This window comes from Mizuhopecten yessoensis, unplaced genomic scaffold (genome assembly GCF_002113885.1).
Source record: "Mizuhopecten yessoensis strain PY_sf001 unplaced genomic scaffold, ASM211388v2 scaffold11117, whole genome shotgun sequence".
In the NCBI taxonomy this organism is placed as follows: Eukaryota; Metazoa; Mollusca; class Bivalvia; order Pectinida; family Pectinidae; genus Mizuhopecten; species Mizuhopecten yessoensis.
In genome coordinates this window covers 64,435-77,586 of record NW_018408888.1, presented here as the reverse complement: position 1 = coordinate 77,586, position 13,152 = coordinate 64,435, and the positions used below count along the sequence as shown (strand labels likewise).

General features: G+C 35.0%; 1 protein-coding gene across 2 annotated transcripts; it reads right to left on the bottom strand.

The window, feature by feature from the left end:
- Window positions 1-5,147: 5,147 nt before the first annotated feature.
- LOC110466105 (Krueppel-like factor 12) lies at window positions 5,148-12,073 on the bottom strand. 2 transcript variants are annotated; one of them, XM_021522413.1, is made up of 4 exons: window positions 11,857-12,073; window positions 9,853-10,146; window positions 9,104-9,680; window positions 5,148-8,755 (listed from the first exon to the last, which is right to left on the bottom strand). In XM_021522413.1, exons 1-4 carry the CDS (start codon window positions 11,860-11,862, stop codon window positions 8,436-8,438), a joined length of 1,197 nt encoding a protein of 398 aa, XP_021378088.1. In that variant the 5' UTR covers window positions 11,863-12,073; the 3' UTR covers window positions 5,148-8,435. The 2 variants fall into 2 exon arrangements, with proteins under 2 accessions (XP_021378088.1, XP_021378089.1); XM_021522414.1 differs by lacking the exon at window positions 11,857-12,073 and adding an exon at window positions 11,265-11,574.
- Between the last annotated feature and the right edge of the window lie 1,079 nt (window positions 12,074-13,152).

Sequence of the window (13,152 nt, the reverse complement as noted above, 5' to 3'; positions counted from 1 at the left end):
CGTATTATGATACGTGCAGTAAGAAACTTAATATAATCTGCATAAGTCCACAGTACAAATGGACAGTAAAAAATCATATATTCAAGGTCGCACTTCAAAAATGCTACACAGTTATACAAATCACAACTGAAACATGCACCAACTTATCATCATAGTATATTGAACGACACATCAGAGACCATATTCATGGAACCGTTCTAATGCTAGCACTCAAGCATGAGCCCTATGCTCAAACTCACTTTCTAGCTACTCGGTTGAATTCCTGTGACACGGTCAAATCTACAAGAAAAAAACAATGAAAAGGGGTATTCTTCTAATGTCTCGTCAGTATTCCTTCAAATCAATGACAAAACATCAATTGTTTTAGTTTATTTTTTCAACAGAAAAATGGGCTTGAGCAAAGAATATGAGCATGAGAACGGCTGTATGGACATGGACCCAGGTCTAATCAATAATATACCTCTCACAGTACAGAGAGAACAAAACATCAGACCCATCACCGCTACTACCGACTGGTGTGTTTTCCCACTATATGGTGTAGCCACAGGATCATCCTGTTTATGTATAGCACGGATATTTCATATTTCATTGTTATATGCTACTTATATTTTGCTGATGTATTTATTTGACATCATAATCAGTGTAGTGACGCCATTATTTGAAGTTAACATATACGATTTGTTTCAAACATTCATGCTTATATCACAGGTAGGTTGTCAATATGTCGTAGTATTGGAAATATAAATCCGTCCACATACGAGAGTTAACTATTCATTTATTGTAGAATGTTTGAAAACCGTTATCAAGCAAGATTTTAATAAATATTAGTTTATCCTTCTAAAGATTTGCTTCTTTTATTAACTCTCACTTGGGCTATCTCTATGAGTATATCTATATATATTGATTTACAACGTGAATGCTTCAATTATATAAGAGAGGCCAGAATATCGGGTATATAAAACAATCATTTCCGAAATTGTGACTTAATAAAACATAAAAGAGTTTTGTGATATAAATGGATAAGAATATCGAATGAGGTTAATCCTCACTGATGTGAACACTGCTTTCTTCAGGAAGTATTGTGTCATTCCGATTTTTAAAAGAGTTCAAACATAAGTGGTTATCCACAGAAGACATTGGTGACCTAAAATCGGCTTCCTACAGGTGAAAACTGGCAGTTTGGTTGACGATAAGGAATGTGAAGCGGTAGGCAGTACTACAAGGGAGGCCCACGTATTAAATTCAAGTGTGAGGTACAAAAGATGCCATTCATACATATGGATATGGAGAATTCAGAAGGGAGCAGAATTTGCACTAGGAATTCGTTTACATCCCAAAAGAATTAACTGTTAGAAGATGAAAAAACAAACAAAAAACCCAACATCAGGAGGAAATACTCGCATGCAATCGATGTTTCTCTTGAACCTTAATACACCAAAATCACATGGTTCAATGTGTTAAACGGCTTTATTTAGCTATTGTCACCAGTGCTGACGTTCCTAGTAACAAATGTTACGGTCACGAGAGATAACATTAACACTTCCTTCTGTAATTACTTTTCTACGAACTAAAGTTGATATATACAAAAAGCACTCTTTAAAATTGACAGAAAATGTCTAACATTCTTCTTAATAGTTAAGTAAAACTGGCTTTCAGTGCAAAGATGATGCAATACCCATTACGATGATTTATAAAAGGCAATTTTATAAATTTTACCAGTTTCTTTTTTTAATACGCAAGTTGGTAGATTTTCCTCTAGAAATATGGCTTCCTCGTCGTATCCATGATAGCCGATCGCAGTCGCGATCAGTGAAGCCACTACAAGGAGGAAAGTTAAAGTCTTACGGTAAACTCATTTGTCAAGCATAAGTGTAATACTACATCTATGTTTGTCAGTGATTGATATGATTCATCATGATAATGTCATATTTATAACATAATGAAACAAACTAATGCGTTAAAAAAAATCAAAAACAACACAACACAAACAACAAACAAACGAAAGATAGGCCCAGTCGATATTGTAGAAATTGAAGCAGTGTATCTATAGTATGAATATTATGGGCAAAGATTAAAGAAATCGAATCGTGCGGTCATACACCGTTAAAACTGATCGGGTTTACAGTTCGGGTATAGCGCCTCTGTTTTCTTCAAAGGAGGGGTATCGTATCAACCTAGCGATTGGTAAACTATTTCACACCTGAAACTGAGACTGCGTTTACTACTTCATTAAGCCATTCAAAAACAGTTGTTGGAGACATGTCATGAAAAAAACATCTTCAGAAAATTTGGAACAGAGTAAAATATTGCAGCGTCTTAAAAAATATGTTCGCGTGGTGTGCCTAAAGTGTTCTTGATGTCTCATCTGTAGTACGGGACAAGTCCAGGCTGACAGACGACCTAGATAAAACAATATCGTAAACATTCTCATAGAGTACAATTGGACATTAACTCAAACTGCCCTCAGGAAAAGGGACGTTCTAATGTAGTGTACCAATTACGCACGAATCTGATTAAATGTCACCGAATACTTGGCCATGATGTTGAACACTGACACGGATCGTTGTAGATATACGCTGTCTCCCTATTTTGCTGTCTCTTGAATGGATTACGGTTGATGAAAACTAGATAATCGATTTGCAACGCAAAGATATGTCCTTTGAAATTATAGAGTGGCAACCCTCCGACTTCAAAGCTCGTCAATTTTACGGTTATGCAACCGCGCTATATTTTCGATGGATATCAAAAGATCAAACTAGTCTGTTTGTATTGTCCGCTATATAACAGAGTCTTCAGTCTTGTCATTTGACATGTCCCAAAGGTGTAGAGAACTTGGATCAACATATCGAGTTAACGTGTGGTACAGTGGTACAGAGGAAACGTAACGTAAACAGCGTTGACAAGGCGTCAAAGTTCGTGATCTACCAGGCGAAATACGACTCTCACCTCAAAACGGTAGTGAAACAAATCAAATATTCCTTATGTAAATCTGACTTACGAAATATTCTGATTCGCAATAATGTTAAAAATATGTATTTATATCCCAAGAGGCATTATTACATTTCTGAAGATGAAGATTTGTGAGTCAGACATGTCATTTGAATTCGGAATTGTATCACTCTAAGCTACTAACGATTTTTGTATTTACATGTATCTATTTATTCATTCAATTGTATTGAGTGGCATACCGTCAGCTAAAGAGCACGCAACTTTTATTGTAAAGCAAAAGGTTAACAAAATGTAAAATATAATTTTATTCAAATTACCATTCGTGTTAATTACATCTTAAAGGGTTGGGGGATAAACGTAACTTAGATTCCGAAAAAAAACTTTTACTTCAACATTTTTGTGTTGTTTTCAATTCAAAAAATTATCATCTTATGCTGTTTTGTAGTTTTGAGTTTTCTATTACCCATATCACTGAAATTTACTTGGAGGTAAAATACAGTTATTGTTGTTAATGTTTAAACTTGAAAAACAACAAGCTTAAATTTCATTTTATTTGTAAGAACAATTTAAGCAGCATTACACAAGGGAAGAAACTCTTATCTCAGGATAGTCATATCTATGATTGTTATCTCCCTTGAATCACGGCAAACATGAAATACAACCGTAACGGGGAATAGAGGGAATAATTTCAGGAAAACATAAATAAATGTAAAAGGTTAGCTTATTTATTAAAGTTTATACCAGCCAACTAATTAAAACTCTACGGTAACATGTTTAATTCAATTAAGAAAAATATTCTCTACTTATATTACTCGTTTTTATTCTAATAAAAAGTATAAACGAGTATAAAATTGTTACAGTCAAAAAATTTACTCAAATCCCAAACAGTGCTTCTACTATAAAGGTTCCGCTTGGAATTATTTATTTAGAATCCGAGGGTCAAAGGTCAAGGTCACTTTTACTTTGAAAAGATTTCTTTTTTTAAAATAATAATTGAGTGACCGTGAGACAATCAAATCCAAACTACATCTGCAGTTCTCTCTTGCTTAATACTGTTGTTTGAGATTGCTTTTCAAGTTTAAGGTTACTGAAATAAAATTTAGAAAGTTATTTCCATGCGGTAATATGAGTTTTATGGGCTGATAACATTCATAACTTCATACGTATTTATTTACCAAAAGTGCTGACTTGAGATTCATTTCAAGTTCGAAAGTGAAACAAGTCAACGTCATTATTAGTATCCATTTCTTTTCAAAAGCCAAATTTATATTTGGCACCAAGTCAAATCCAAACTTCATACAGTGCTTCTTTACAGAAAGTTCTTGCTTTAGATGGCTTTTACGGTTTGAAGGTCAAAGGTCAAGTTCACTTGTACTAGCAGTAAATAAATAGATGATGTTTTCAGACCAAAAACGTGTGGACACCTTTTCAAGTTGAAAGGTCAATGTCATTGTTTCAGTAAACCTTTAGGCCAGTACCTGTGATACAGCCTAAGTCCTCGTCACACACGTATACAGTCGTCCTTTAGGCCAGTACCTGAAATACAGCCTAAGTCCTCGTCACACACGAATACAGTCGTCCTTTATGCCAGTACCTGAGATACAGCCTAAGTCCTCGTCACACACGTATACAGTCGTCCTTTAGGCCAGTACCTGTGATACAGCCTAAGTCCTCGTCACACACGTATACAGTCGTCCTTTAGGCCAGTACCTGAGATACAGCCTAAATCCTCGTCACACACGTATACAGTCGTCTTTTAGGCCAGTACCTGAGATACAGCCTAAGTCCTCGTCACACACGTATACAGTCGTCCTTTTACTAATCTGTTTGAGGACTGGATTTCGTATTGATTTTATTTTGTTCAATCGCTACATTTTGAATAAAGAAATACGAAAAAACGACCCTTTTGAGTGTATTAAGCCACTGGCATACACACTGCCTCAGTATAACATGTAAATGGCAATATTTCTCTATAGAAACTTTATTATGCCACTTCACCGTGTCATTCACTCTTTGTTCGCTAATTCGAGACCAGCAGGATATTGTCCGAAGCTTCTATGGCTTATTTTCTGTTAACTGCAGGTGCTTCAGGAATTGGGATCATTCTTGATAGTCCCAAATTCATATGTATACAGCTAACTGGGCACATTAAAACATAAAATAAAGACACTCGTAAGTATTTATCATATTTATTGAAATATAAAAATACTGCATTGGAGATTGCAATATAAATAAATAATAAATTACAAAAAATTACAAATGGAAACAAATTAAACCGACTCTAAAGTACACATTGAACATTTGCTGTGAATGCATTAGAAGCATTCTGGTAAGTGAACTACTGGAGCACTACGTTTTATAACTGGTGACTAGGTTGTCCAAGTGAACATATACCTCTTATAAGTAATGTACAGACAATAAATAGAACAACACTTTTGAAGTATGAAAACATAAAGAACATTTACATGCAAATATTATATTGAAAATTTCTAATTTGTTAAATAACTTCCCAATTAAGCATTTAAAGATCAGTTATACGATTAAATGTCTGAAAAGCTCGTTTATAAGTCTGTAATGTTTAAGAACAATTCACATCACATTTTTTTTTTTTAATTTGAAGATTTTAGATATTCAATGTAACATATTGAAGAAAGGAAAAAGCTCCCTCAAAGAGCTCCCATATTCAAGACTTTCCATTTAAATATTTACGGTTCAAAGTCAATTAAACTAAAAAGGATTACCCCTTCAAAGTGCACATGCATATATCACATGATTTCTATCACCACATCACTTTTACTAGCTAAACTCAAAGTGGTGAATTTGTGTAACAGAAATATTTAGAAATTGACATCCAAGAAAATTGGATTATCAACTCTTTAAGTCAAATTACTTCCCATTATTTCAATGAAAAGTGTTTCAGCAAGTTTCATCACATTGATAGGATAGGAACAAGTATGAAATCATTTTTATCATTTGTTCAACCAGCAGCACATTTGCAAATAATGCCAATTGACTGAAAAAATGAAATGAAACCATAATTGTTTGCCTTCCCAGTAAATATGTGATGTTACCAGACTGTTCTCTGTGTGTTACAATTACATAAAATGTATGTGATGGGCGTTGTTTCACTGCATGGTAGTCTGAGTATACGATATGCTAGAAAAGTAATGAACAAAACGATAGCCAGCACACAAAATGTAGTATGAGTAAACAAATAAAATATCAGTTGGTCCCTGTATGCCAATGTCACGAGGGAGATATACACCTGAGGTTTATAAGATACCAGTAGGTCACAAAGTGGCCATGGTAGGTAGCAAATGAACAAACACAAAAAAAAACTATCCTCTTCTGCCATCAACTTGTACACTGTTGTCTTATTTAATTTTAAGCTTCTGTAATTTGCGGGGAAAAGGCCACTATTTACAGACGTGTAAAATGTCCGAAAATGTAAATTTTAGCAAGTATATCATAACTGCAAAGAAAGCAAAAAGCCAGTGGTAGGTATAATGTAATTCTAGCAGGTCAGTGATGAAAAGATATCTTATCAGTAACAGACCATACACCTTAAAAACACAGGCTGTTCCAATTGAGAATTCTCATTTGTAAATCTCAATATATATATATACAATGTATACATAGATCTTTATGATACACATCATATCTGATCCCATCACAAGCCTGTGAAGGTGTACACAAATAAACAGCCAAATTTTAGTACCGTTATGTCTAGGTCACATTGCCTTATCAACTTAACATAATAACCTTTCCGTACATTGGACTTGGTAGAATAGACATGAACATATTCTCCAGTGGAAGAAAAAGAAAAGTCAGGATTCAAAATTGAAAAAAACCTGACTGATAGATATATATGTTAAATATATCTAAGTAAACACATGTACCATATAGTTTGTTATATCTCAGTTTTACCACTAAATCACAACATCTGAAACAGGTCTTTTTTACCATTTGTAAAATAATGCAAAATTGAATATCTTGACAAGTCTGAATAGACTACATTAAATTAACTTAAGCAGTGAATACCAAAACACTTAAAACCATTATTAACAGTACATATCTACCACATACTTATGTGGTGAAAATACACAAAATATATTTTCATTTTGTTATGTAGTATCAAAAGACAAACTGACAAAGTTTACTATGAATACAAACAAGTAACAAATTAGAGTACACTACATTTACACGATCAACATTGAAAGGACTATTATGTTTACAATGTTATCCGGTTCTATAATATATATACATTGTTTCTGTCGAAATACAAGGGACTAGGACTCATGATTTAGCTTAAACATATATGGTCAACAGCCAATAATTGTATTGCACAATGTTTTAAAAATGGTTTTTTTTAATCAACAAAAAGTGTCAAAAAATTGACACATGATCATTCTTGTGTGCAAAGAAACATCTAGACCCACCAATCTTGTCTAAATGTCTCAAAAAGTATGCATGGCAGCTAAAGATATGATTCAGTGATGATAAAGCCATTTCTTTGAACAATGACTTCAAAAACTTGCTTCCAGTTCATTTAACAAGACTGTTCAAGCAAACATGTATGTTTCTTTCTAGTTTTGCCTTTGAAAAAGTGACAATTTTTCTAGCCAGAAATAGGCTGATAACTTTAATTCTGAAATCAGTAACACATATTTTTTCCTATAAATCTTAGGCATTGATAATTTGATTTCATAAAACTACAAAAAAAAGAAGTATGGCAACTTGAATTTACAATCAAAAACTTGTACAAAATTAATGGACTTGAAATCTTTCAACTGCCAAAAACGTAGCTCATACAATAGGTGTTTGACACATGTATTAATAAGTAGAAAGCAGAAGAAAAAAAAGATAAAATCGAAACGTACATTTTTAAAATCGAAACGTACATTTTTTCCTCTGATACACCTTTCAATCACTTTTCAATAATCCTAACTGTCAATTGTACAATATGAATTCTACTTGATAGCTCACATTTGTCGTTTTCAATATCAGTGTTTGGTTACGAAGTTTTTTTCAGGTAGTTGACCTCTATACAACACTGGAGCATTCGTTAAAACAAACATTGCATCAGGCAATGCATCACAGGACATATATACTGATATAAACAGTTTTCCCACAAGTAAACTTCATATTGAACAATAACAGGTTTCAAGTGTCAGAATTTTTCTCCCATGTTCTCAGATTAATCAATTTCTTTTGATTCCCCCAAAACAAAGACTCACTCTTACTAAAGTTGAACATACCATTGTTCATGTCTTCAGTTAACTATTTCAAAAGTTATTTACAGCAATCCTTGCAACAACTTTTCCTCTCTCTCTCTCTCTCTCTCTCTCTCTCTCGTTTTCATATCATTTTCCATCCATTTATATTATTTCTCTCTGTCATTCATTTTCACCTATATTATCTGTAACTCCCACTAAACTCTCGTTGACATTTCACACATATTAAGCTAACATTCCACACACATTCAGCTAAGAATCGGTGTCCATGAGCTGTGGGGAGCCACAACTTTGTTGATTTGAATCTTCTGACTCCATTGAAAGCTGACTATCTCGAGACTCCTCTGAATTGTGGGAAATGTCTGATGATGAGGTTGGAGATTTGCATTTTTTGCCGGAGAGATGACGGCGAGCATGTTTCCGCAGATGATCACTTCGCATGAAGCGTCTGTCACAGATTTCACATGTAAAGTTCTTCTCGCCAGTATGTGTTCGAATATGTCTGGAACGTTCGTCAGATCTAGCAAACTTTCGGCCACACCCATTCCAATCACAGGTAAAAGGCTTCTCACCTAAAAATCAAATTTCATAGTTACTGGTATGTGTATACATATGAATACTGTGATACAGGTTACAAAGACACAAAACAAACACAGCAAAATTTAAATTAAAGATACCACAATTTTTTTCTATAAATTTCCTATTGGAGAATAGTAGGATATTTATCATTTAATTCCAGACTCAATGTTTGGTTAATACTGTATACAATAAAGTCATCAATATACATAATCTTATCACATACTTTAAATATGTGTTGTATATATTTGCTAGAGAAATAGTTGATACCATCAAGCCTGACTTCAACATTGCCTCCATTGTGTTTAACAGTTAGTTTCGGGGTTGGCAAGTATTTCACTTACCCGTGTGGGTGCGGAGGTGTGCCTTCAGGTGGGAGTTTTTGAAATATGTCTTGTTACAGTTAGGGAAAGTACAGGCATGAGTCCGACGTCGACTCCGATCCAACTGGTCCTGCTCAATGTGGTTCCCATTACGGTCACTAGGAGGCGGTGCTGGGGCGATCGGACATAGTCTGTCAACCCATGCCCGGTAAGCAGATGGGGCTGCCACCTGCTGTGAGTTGTTCACCACGATCACTTGGATGATGGGCTGCTGATTTGATCCAAGTCCATTTAAATTAACAGGGATCTGTGGTAATTGGTTGAGATTGAACGGAGCTACAAGTCTGGATAAACCATTACTTGATGTACCATCTAATGGCTTTAGGCCTATCACATCAGACTGAGACATGTTGCCCACAAATAAATCTTTTTCAGGAGAACGACAGAAGTCACTGGATGTAGAGACAACCCGTTCCCGTAGAGCAAAGGTGGGACTGTTGGTCAGTCGTGCATGACTTGTGTGATTGGGTACAATGACTGAGACACGGCGACCTTTGGTAATGACAGTATCCTCTGCTGGCTTTGGTTCTCTAAGTAACTGTAAATTCATAAAAGAAAAAAAAGAAACAATAAGGGCACGGAATAGATGCTTAGAATACATTAGGAAATATACATATAGCAAAATTCACCCAACTACATATTCATCTTCCATATAACTTCCATGGGTCCAGCACACAAGGTACTAATGAAGGGATATAGCTATAACTTACTTGTGCCAACTTGGACTCTCGGCGCATGTCATGGCATATGTAGCTACCATTGCTATCTTCCCCAGACAGGGATCCTACACTGAATGGAGATGGGGGTGGGGAGGAACACACAGAGCCCTCGGGACTGATGGAGGGGGTGTAGGCAGGACTGGAGCTACCAGACATGCTGTCAGTCTTGCCCTCCTGAACCATCTGTATACTGCCCATGGACAGTAGTGTTTCCACAGCATCACGCTCAACTGGGTCACTGCAACTGGTGATGTGGTCCTTTCCCTTTTTTATCACCATATTTGCCTGGAAATACCAATAATTATGTTAAAAATATTATTATTTTCTGGGATTATATAACAAATGACCATTCAAAAAACATTTTCTAATACATTCAAAGGGTGTGTAAATAAACAGGAACTGGGTTAGATTCAAGATTTGAATTTATGTTTACTTTTAATTAAATGTTTATTATTCTAAATTAAGGAAAGTAATGTAATGTTCATCTCCTAGTGTCAGACTATGTATCTTACGTATTACTCAGGTGCAATATATGAACATATACAACAGAAACATAAAATTTGTCAGCTGCTTAAAATAATAAAATAAACGATAGGCCTAGTTGCAAAACGTATACATTAAGAATAAGACCATGTGCTGTATTCTAAAAATAGAAAGTCTATGTATATAACAGCCTATTTATAAACATAATCCGAGGTCACTTCCTGTTCACGTGTTCAGCAAGTGTTGTTAGTATTATTTTCATCATACAACTTCCACAACAACAATCAACTGGTACAACATTGTTTGTTGTAAATAGACCGTTATTCTATAACACATTAGCACGAATTACATGTGTAGATAACAAATATGCATAAACTTGACCACGCAGGAACGGTGTCAATGTGTCGCGACCTAGAGTAGGACTTTGAACACTCCGATATGAATATCATTAGCTAGCAGGTTAAGTCGGTCAACGACACACCCCTCGCATGCAAGTCAAATCGTTACGTTCGTGCACGTAGTTCAATATCAGATATGAAACACTCTTATATCCCATGCTTTAATCGTTTGCATTTTAATCTAACACCAGGAAAATTTTGAATACAAATAGCCTCATTGTTTTTATAAGGGCTAACGTAGAGTATCACAACCCCTGCGCGTGTTACTATTTTGAGGGGAGACAATCACCCTTTGTTTACATCACATATTTCTTGTAAACACGGTTTCTCTGCATTTTAAAGAATGAACAAACACACATAATCACGTAAATTAATCAGTATTAAGGTTATATATCACAGTGACTCCATGTAAACAATAGGTTATATGATAAGTTTACGGTAATAAATATGATTCAATATAGACCTATCTCAGTATCTGTCAACATCGACAGGACCCGATTACGTCAAAATCGCTGTACTTACTTTTGTGAAATTTCTCAAATATTCCTGGATAATTTTTATAATCAGTTCCTCTGAAATAACTCGCAAACCATCATCGACCAAGGAGTGTACACCAAATACATCGCTAAACAGTAGTCACGAATAACGATCAGTGCTTAGCTCATCCATACGAGGGCGGGGATGTTTCGCCCAATCAAAATGGGGGCACGGTAAAAATCAGCCAATCATATTAGTTTTATCATGTGATCAGTGGCTGATACACAAACCCTGTCCACGTGCTTTCGATGTGTATTATGAGTTAGGTAACGCCAGTACCGTTGATCATGATGCAACATTTAGAAGGAATTTTATGTAATTTAGAGAAAGAGATTCAATAATTTTGTCGTTAATTGCTTATACAACTCATATTATATATTCAGGAATACTTCTATAGAGGATATACTAAAATGGGTTGTAATTAGCATGTACACACTCAATTAATTAATGACCAATTATTTTCATATTTTTAAAAATGTCTGATATTTACGAGTAGATATATGAATATACGTCGCTTCTTGGAAGCACAAAGGTAAACAAAATATAATTTTGATTGTTTCCCCTATTTTTCACTTACCATCATACTGCCAGATTTATCTCAAATATGCGCAACTCGAATTAAAGATTCCTCCATATTCTGACTGTTTCACTTTTGACGAATTCACAATATATAAGGTACCGTGCTATGTCTAGAGTAACGCTATCGGGCTGCGTGAGGTGTATACCTGAGAACGTGCACGAGACGTGTAGATCAGCCTTGGGCGGCATGATCGACAAGTGAAACGCTCTGTTAGCATCGCAGACCAGCGTGTATATGATGTTACATATTATATATATATATGTATATACAGCTGATATAAACACTCAGGGTTCAAGTTGTTACAAGTCATTGGTGTCACTGCTACTTATAACCAAGAAATACACCTGCAGCGGTTGCCACTATAGACATAATCTGTTTGATATGGTATTTTGTAATGTTACTATGTTCGACATTGTTCTGTTGAAAGAGAATACTAATACTTGTGTCTCTATCTAATAGGAATCAAGGTTTCTTCATTCTATATATATATATACATACCAGCATTCACATATATAACAAATGGACCAATTACATCAACTTACAAGTGTGTTTTGTGATGAACATAATGATAACATGCCTATACATGCCAACATACCTAGGTGAAATTATTTTATAGTCTCCAGAGGGCTTGTACATCACATTATTTAATTGGTAAAGGACCGTGGACACAAATAACAGGTTAGGTTCAAAGTTCGCCTGTGGGGAATTCTTGAATAAATGTACCGTGTGTCATATAATATTGTTTAACGCAGAACTGTCTACCATTAATTCAATATTCGTCTGGCTTATATAACTAAAGTCAAACTACGATAAAAATTCAAACAAAATTAAATTTGATAAGATTTAAATCAAGGATATTAATCGTAATTTTATGGCCTAAGCACAAAGCAATCACTATTTCGAATTCAAATTAATACCGTCAGATGATTGAGACTCGGGAAACAAAACTAAGACTTCTGCACAAGGATTTTGAAAAAAAGGACATTTAACTATATTGCATTTGCTAGTTTATGCCGTCGGTTTTTACGATCATATTACCATACCGTCGGTTTTACCATCATACCACCATACTGTCGGTGTTACCATACCACCATACTGTCTATCGGTTTTATCAATCATACCACTATACTGTCGGTTTAACCATCATACCACTATACTGTCGGTTTAACCATCATACCACCATACCGTCGGTTTTTACGATCATACCACCATACCATCGGTTTTACCATCATACCACCATACTGTCTATCGGTTTTACATTCATACCACAATGCCGTCGGTTTAACCATTATA